The sequence below is a fragment of the Babylonia areolata genome, chromosome 18 (genome assembly GCF_041734735.1).
Source record: "Babylonia areolata isolate BAREFJ2019XMU chromosome 18, ASM4173473v1, whole genome shotgun sequence".
In the NCBI taxonomy this organism is placed as follows: Eukaryota; Metazoa; Mollusca; class Gastropoda; order Neogastropoda; family Buccinidae; genus Babylonia; species Babylonia areolata.
In genome coordinates this window covers 32,298,463-32,306,562 of record NC_134893.1, presented here as the reverse complement: position 1 = coordinate 32,306,562, position 8,100 = coordinate 32,298,463, and the positions used below count along the sequence as shown (strand labels likewise).

Genomic DNA, 8,100 nt, shown 5'->3' with positions numbered 1-8,100 from the left:
AGCTTAATTTTCATGCAGTCGTCTGATTGTAGGTTTACATTCTGATTGAAATGAAGATTGGGTTATATAATATGAGTGCCATTTCATTAGTAGACGTGTTGATTGCAGCAGGCAGAAAAAAAAAAAAGAAAATAAAATTCCGGAAGTCAATTTCTGTCATGCGTGGAACGAGTATCCGATATCGTGTGACCGTCCGTACGCCACTTCCTTTTCTCCATCGAACATGGTGAGTGTGGACGTGTCCAAAGATCCTCTCCTCTCAAAATCGAAGCAATCCGGTGTATTTGAAATTTTTTTTTCATACTTCACTTATTTCATGGCAAGGCAATACATCACTCTATATTTCTGTATGTCTTTTTCAGTCGCACAGAAAGTTTTCTGCCCCTCGCCACGGTTCCAAGGGCTTTCTGCCCAAGAAACGCAGCAGGCGCCATCGCGGAAAGTGCAAGGCTTTCCCTAAGGATGATCGCACCAAACCAGTGCATCCCACTGCTTTCATCGGCTACAAAGCCGGTATGACACACATCTTGCGTGAAGTGGATCGCCCCGGTTCCAGTGAGTATATTATTCCTTGACATCTGATCGGTTTTCACTGTCGACCACGTGGCGGATCGGTTGAATCGATTGTGTTGGAACAACTAGTGACAGACAGACCAGTGTAATGCAGAATGTTTCATTGTAGATAGATAGGAAACGACGCAAAATTAAACAATAGTAGGGTAGTATTTTTTACACCAGTTATGGGGAATCTGTTTTCATATCCAGAAATATGGATAATGATTCAGGCTGTGTGATTTCACTTTGTTTCAGTTCAGTTCAAAATACCTAGTCTGCTTCAACCAAAACAGAAAATTATGTCTCGCTCACCTAATATGCCTGTCTGGCGTCAGCAAAAAAAATTGAAAACGGAATAACTGGCACTTCCCTCATCACCACACACAATCACTTACGTAAAATGAAAAACCTTTGGGTAAGACAGTATTCCATTTTAGGCTAGTGAAACAACTGTGAATGTGTGTGAGAGTGCATGCGTCAGAGTGCGCGTGTGTGTGAGCCTGAGTGCAAGCGAATGTTTGGCATTTACATGATGAATGTGTATAATCCAATCATTGGTATTTGTCCTTTATCCTGTAATCGTTTTCATGCTGGTTTTCTAAACGGGTGTGGTTTCCATGCGTGTAATTATCCAGCCTGCTTAGGCACAACTGGAAGGCTTGATACAGGAAAGTCAGTGTCGCGGAACACCAACTGGTGTAAAGGGGAGGAGACTAGTTTTGCCATCTCAGTGCAGGCTGTAGCACAAGATTTTTTGGGGAAAGAAGGCCACCTCTCTTCTGTTAGTCAAATATACCGGGATTTGAGGAGAGAAAAAAATCACACTTGCATGTTAGTAGAACAGAATGTCTTTTTTACCAAGTGTACCGGGGTCACAAGGAATATTTACAGTTAAACTTAATCGAAAAGCCCTGACTATTGTCTGAACTGAGGACAGCAATATCCACATTTCTTCAGCTTTTTTTCATTCAGTTTCATTCCATTGACAGTAAAAGTAGTTAATTGGTTTGAATAACAATGTGATATATAATCTGCATTCTTCCCCTCTCAAATGATGTAAAGAAGGCCCAAGATTGGAATGGAAGAAATGTAGACTAAATATATTACAAAGTAATTGACCAGTTTACATTTTTTTTGTCTTTGAAGTGGGAGAAAAATTTCCTTTGTCCTGAGTATCATTTTCTAGCATACGTTAGCCTCTCCCTTTTCCTTTTCTGGCATGCTAAAAGAAGAAAATTGCTCAGATGTTTATTAATGCTATTAACAGAGACCAACAAGAAGGAGGTCGTGGAAGCTGTGACCATTGTGGAGACGCCCCCTATGGTGTGTGTTGGTCTGGTGGGTTACATCACCACTCCCCGTGGCCTCCGTACCTTCAAGACTGTGTGGGCTGAGCATCTGAATGAAGAATGCCGCCGTCGCTTCTACAAGAACTGGTATTGTATTGATTTACAATTACATGGCATTCCTGATTTTAGCTTTACTAGCTCATAGTCATAACTTTGCAAAGTGAATTTTACTTGAATGTGATTATTTCTTTTACACATAAGCAGTTTTCCTGTGTTTTGTGCTACATAGTAAGGGGTGGTGGGTTGTCTCAAATGAAATGATTTTGGACAATTTCATAACTGGTAGACATAAAATGGCTGATAGGTGAACGTTTCATCGCTGAAAAGCGTTTCTTTTCTTTTTTTCTTTTTTTTCTTGGAGAGATTAGTTCTTTGGATATTGTCTGTAGGTGGTATTGGATATGAATATAGGTGGATAGTACATGTTGGAAGTGTGACATATGTCTCAGTCTCTGCATCCTGATTAATATTACCTTAAGTGATAAAATCTTTGGAGTAAAATCAAATGCTTTATACTAAATGGACTTTTATAACGGGCCCTTTAGTATCAGCATATTTATTCTTCTAGGGGTTTTAACATGCAAGAAAAAAGTACATATACTTAAAATCAGTCATGTGATTTTGTTAGGTTTGTCTCCAATATTTTCCTGCTTGCTAAGTCTGAAGAATTATGTAAATACATGCAGGATCATGCCCTCAGTTGTTGGTCTTAAGATTAATCTTCTTCTGCGTTCGTGGGCCTCATCTCCCACATTCACTCGAATATACGTGAGTGGGCTTTTTATGTGTATGACCGTTTTTACCCCGCCATGAAGGCAACCATACTCCGCTTTCGGGGGGGTGCATGCTGGGTATGTTGTTTCCATAACCCACCGAATGCTGACATGGATTACAGGATCTTTAACGTGCGTATTTGATCTTATGCTTGCGTAAACACACGAAGGGGGTTCAGGCACTGGCAGGTCTGCACATATGTTGAGCTGGGAAATCGTAAAAATCTCCACCCTTTACCCACCAGGCGCCATCACTGTGATTTGAACACGGGATCCTCAGATCGAAAGTCCAACGCTTTAACCATTTGGCTATGGCACCCATCTTAAGATTAATCATGGACAGTAGTTGATTAATGGATTTCAACATGTTATGCCACAACGATAAGTGATCAACATGTGTTCTTCAGACTATGGTGCTGCACGTGACTGCTCAACATCTGAGAACAAGAATAAAGGCTCCTCTCAGTCTGACTTGATCACATGAAGTTACATTCAGTCCACTGAAAATGTTTCGTATAAATTCATTCTGATAAGCCTTTTCCACAAGTGACAAAACAAATTTAGTTTCTCGTACATGCTTTAGTGATCATGATGACTGATGAGCAACCTTCATTTATAAATATTTACCCTGGTGTGAGCATGTCTCCTCTTGGCAGTTTGCTAATGAGACAGTGCTTGTTTCCCATGGAGCAGCATTATGAAGGTAATGCTTCTCTTCACAGAATTTTAATATTGAGGGAGTAAGGGAATTGGGTAAAGGGGTTAAAAAAAAAAATTTTTAAGTACACATACTTAACCGTGACCCAACTAGTGCAGACTCCGGCAGGGGTCTGACATTCCTGTCCTGTGCAAACTACTATCCACCTATGCGGAGAAAACGAAAGTACTACGGCTTTATCGAGGGAGTAAGGGAATTGGGTAAAGGGGTTAAAAAAAATTTTTTAAGTACACATACTTAACCGTGACCCAACTAGTGCAGACTCCAGCAGGGGTCTGACATTCCTGTCCTGTGCAAACTACTATCCACCTATGCGGAGAAAACGAAAGTACTACGGCTTCCTATAAATATGCCTTTATCTTTATTTGTGAAAGGTTATGTGGTTCACTTATATTTTGTCGGTGCTTCAGAATGATCACTAGTGGATGTTTTCACTTTGAAAATATGCATGTGTTAATTCACTTGCGTGCACATCTGCTCAGATACAATTGAACTGTTCATCTGCTGGCCAAGTAAGACCTGATGTACTATTGGAAGATTTTTCTTTTATGGTTGCTGTTAATTTAGGGAGGGTGTGTGGCAGGGAATGATCTTGTAATATGAAGATTGACTGTTTTATTCCCAAGGTCTCGCTCCAAGAAGAAGGCATTCACCAAGTACGCCAAGAAATGCCAAGACGAATCTGGCAAGAAGGAGATCGAGAATGATCTGAACAAGATCAAGAAATATTGCCAGGTTGTGCGCGTGCTGGCCCACACCCAGGTACAGTGTTTGTTTAAAGATTAAGGCTTAGGTCCTGGTAAACAGTTAAGTTTCTTTTCCCACCCAGCTCCCCTTATATTTACTTATTGTAAGTTAATATTGACATAGAAATTTCCTTTGAGATGCACACACACTGCATTTGTTAACATGGTCATGTGCCATTTGAGAAGGGGGGTGGGGGGGGGTATAAGTAGCATTCACTTGTTGCTAGCATGTATTAGATCATTGTTTATTGCATTCAAGTGTTTCACAAAGAAAAGGCTGCTGATTCTGGAACTCCAAACTGTTTCAACAACCCATTAAGCAGAAACGTGTATATAAAAGATCAAAAGCATAAGGTCTGTGTGGTTGTGTCAAAACAGATGAAGCTGCTGCGCAAGCGTCAGAAGAAGGCCCACATCATGGAAATCCAGCTGAACGGTGGATCCATCTCCGACAAGGTGGAGTGGGCCAAGAGCCACTTGGAGAAGACCATTCCAATCGGCAGTGTCTTTGCCCAGGATGAGCTCATCGATGTCATTGGTGTCACCAAGGGTCGTGGTGTGAAGGGTAAGTCGACAGAATGTGCAGTTGCTTTTATATTTTATGAAGTGTTTGTGTCAGGCAGAATGGTGGTAAGATGTCATATCCTAACACCACAAGAGAGGTAGCTTTTTGAAATATATATCTTGCTGATTTGTTTGGTGTTTTTTTTTAACTGAAAGCATCTCTAGACTGTTCACTAACGGAAGTTTGTCAAGTGACATGAGAGGGTATACAACATAAGTGAGACATTTTTTTGCTATGAAAGTTAAAGGAAATATAGGATACATCGAAGTGTTTGGGCGTTCCCTTCAGACTGCTAAAATGACTGCTTCCAGCACATTAGATGTATTTTTCTGCAGTGTGGTGGGTGAACAGTCATTTATGTATAGCTCTATGCACACTGAGAAATTGCATACGTGTTATTTTAAGAGCATCTTGCTGATATCAGGGGAAATCACTCATGGCAAACATGTGCACACATTAAAAGCAGGAATATTATTTTTTACATTCATTGTTCCCATATGAAGTGCTAATAACACTTTTCTCCTGTTCACCAGGTGTGACTTCACGTTGGCACACCAAGAAACTGCCGCGCAAGACCCACAAGGGTCTGCGCAAAGTGGCTTGTATCGGTGCCTGGCATCCTAGCCGTGTGCAGTACTCTGTGGCCCGTGCTGGTCAGAAGGGTTACCACCACCGCACTGAGATCAACAAGAAGATTTACCGCATTGGGGCTGGCATCCACACGAAGGATGGAAAGGTATATTTTGTATTTTCATGATGGGAGTAGTACTACTTTACCATTCATCTGAACACTGAACCCATATTGATTTACACATATACACGACCCACTGTTGCAGACTCTGTCAGGTGTTAAATATTACAGTTCTGTACAATATACAACCCAAGCAGTGAACTTTGGAGTAGCTGCGGCTGGTAGACTCACTTTGTTTATTCCTTATTGTTTTCATATAGTTTGTTTTTTTAGTTGCAAATGGATTTTGGGTATGCCTAAAATTTTGTCTCTTTTGTGAAAATTCAAGCAGTCTGTCCGTAGGAAAGAATATCCTTTTGTAACTTGTTTGAAATGAAAGTGAACAGGTTCGACTTGTGATGAAGAAATGGATAGCACCCCTGCCAGGGTGCACTGAATAGGTTATGTGGAATTGATCCATGCTGCCTTCCTTCTGATGGTCAACCTGATTAGTTTCCATGAGCAGTCTTTGGTTACAGGTTAATGCTTTCATTTCTTTCATCTGGTTGGACTGGCATTTTATGTCTGTGTGCTGGAGAACTCCACAAACTTGTCATGCTGCAGATGGCATCATAGTCAGATGGGTTGTAAATTTGTGGATTCTCATTTCAGGAAAGGTTTCTTCCTAAACACTTGACAGTCTGGCACACTTTAATGATTTGTAGTAACTACATGCACATCCACATTTTAATTTTCAATTTCTGGTGGACTCTTCACATGGACATGTCTGACATGATGATGAAAAGGTGGATAGCACCCCTGCCAGGGTGCACTGAAACAAGTGTGAGGATTGAATCCATCATGCTGCCTTCCTTCTGATGTGTCAGCCTTCGGTAGTACATGACTTCCGTGTTCTTGTGATTTTTCACTGGAAGTAATGACAGGGTTTGTGTGTGTGTTGCAGTTGGTGCAGAACAACGCTGCTACTGAGTTTGATCCTACTGACAAGACCATCACCCCAATGGGTGGTTTCCCTCACTATGGTGATGTGAAACAGGACTACCTGATGATCAAGGGATGTGTGGTTGGGCCACGCAAGCGTGTCCTCACCCTGAGAAAGGCATGTAGAATTTCCATTCTTCACATTTTTTTTTTTTTAGCTTGATACTATCGTTACATGTGTATGGTAAAATCTTTCAGACTTCGTAAAACCTTGACCCATTTTAAATTTATGGATCTCTCAGCCTTCTGTGATATATATTTTCAGCAGCACAACTCATTCTTATCCATAGAAATAAAACAAAAGGACTCACTTCATCAGCTATTTGAGTATTTGTTGAAAGTAATTCATGTTTGAAATATTTTGTGAATATTTCCGAAAAAGGAACAACAATCCCCAAGCATTCTTTCATCGAAATTATATCTTCAGAATCAGTATACAAGTTTCAGTACCACTGTCCATCATTCCTTCCTCAGATGTTAAAAAGAATTGATCTTTTACCCAACCTAGTGACATCAGTAGTTTTGCTGAAAATATCAGAGTATCTCATCATTGGGATGAGACGATAAACCAGTCTTAAGTGCAGGTTGCATTTAGCGCAGTGAAAGAGCATCTGCAGCATTCTGTAGAAGTTCACTCCGAAATGTACACAACTATGTATGTGTACACTGAAGGCCTAAGTGTGTTGGGTTATGCTACTGGACAGGCATCTGCAAAGATGTGGTGTAGTGCACATGGTGGATTTGTCCAAACACATTGACACCTTGAGAAACTGAAACAGTCTGTCAGAACATTATTTATTACTTGTCGTTCTGTTGTAAAAAAAAAAATGGTTCAACCTGTTGAGTAAGAATGTACTTTTTTTTTTTTTTCCTGGGTGTAACTTCTTAACATTATCAAGGTTCTTTTTGATTTTTCACTTTAGTCCCTGCTGACTACCTTCCGTCGTCGTCACATGGAGAAGATCACCCTGAAGTTCATCGATACCTCCAGCAAATGGGGTCATGGTCGCTTCCAGACTCACGAGGAGAAGCACAACTTCATGGGTCCTCTCAAGAAGGAGCTCCTGAACCGTGAAGCTACTGCCTAAACAGTCAGCTGTCATGACAGTGATTTGTCTTGATGTTTGAATAAAACTGTCACTGGAGAATGTTCTGTCCTTATGTTTTTTCTTGTGAAAGAATTTGCTTACTGGATGAGTGTGCTGTGTTGTGATTGAGAGGATGCAAAGATTACATGTTTTTTGAGATTTCCACTGGTCACAGAATGTATAGTAACTGATGAAAACTTGGCACATATCTGTTATCTTCCCTCATTCACACTCGTCTCTGACAACTAGTCCAATACTGTTCTGCAAGCACTAAATTTTGCATGTATATCTTGACTATAGAAGAATCTCCCTTGTTCCTCATAATAATGTGATATTAGTTGGTCCGGAGTGTTTGGACATGATGAAGTTCAGCTTGTTGATAAAAAATATGAACATCAGAATCAAAGTGTACAGTTATCCCAGTCAGGATAATAGCTTTGACCTGCGATACAGGAATTGTACCTTTCTCAGTATTGGAATCAGGTCCTTTACAGTCCATAGCAATTCTGGAAAGTCTTGAAATTTGAAAAAGTAATTTCCTGGGACTGGATTTCTGGTCGAAGTAGAGAAGATTCATGGAATGATAAATCAAGCCATCAGACTGGCTGAGTGAATGTCCATGCATTGAACACTC

The 8,100-nt window shown here is 40.5% G+C and overlaps 1 protein-coding gene and 1 non-coding gene across 2 annotated transcripts; both read left to right on the top strand.

Moving 5' to 3' along the window:
• The first annotated feature begins 367 nt into the window (after positions 1–367).
• LOC143292673 (large ribosomal subunit protein uL3-like) lies at positions 368–7,526 on the top strand. The gene is made up of 7 exons (XM_076603178.1): positions 368–555; positions 1,823–1,991; positions 4,022–4,157; positions 4,520–4,706; positions 5,240–5,442; positions 6,341–6,496; positions 7,302–7,526. The coding sequence occupies exons 1-7, from the start codon at positions 516–518 to the stop codon at positions 7,464–7,466; spliced, it is 1,056 nt and encodes a 351-aa protein (XP_076459293.1). The 5' UTR covers positions 368–515; the 3' UTR covers positions 7,467–7,526.
• On the top strand, positions 5,786–5,880 carry LOC143293190 (small nucleolar RNA U83B). Its single transcript, XR_013056743.1, has one exon. It is a non-coding gene; the product is annotated as a small nucleolar RNA U83B (small nucleolar RNA).
• Positions 7,527–8,100: the final 574 nt, after the last annotated feature.

Excerpts from the sequence above, each read along its gene's own strand:
- LOC143292673 (XM_076603178.1), top strand. The coding sequence starts at position 516 with ATGACACACATCTTGCGTGAAGTGGATCGCCCCGGTTCCA. Across the intron at positions 4,707-5,239 it reads CAAGGGTCGTGGTGTGAAGG|GTGTGACTTCACGTTGGCAC; the intron begins GTAAGTCGACAG and ends CCTGTTCACCAG. Across the intron at positions 5,443-6,340 it reads TCCACACGAAGGATGGAAAG|TTGGTGCAGAACAACGCTGC; the intron begins GTATATTTTGTA and ends TGTGTGTTGCAG.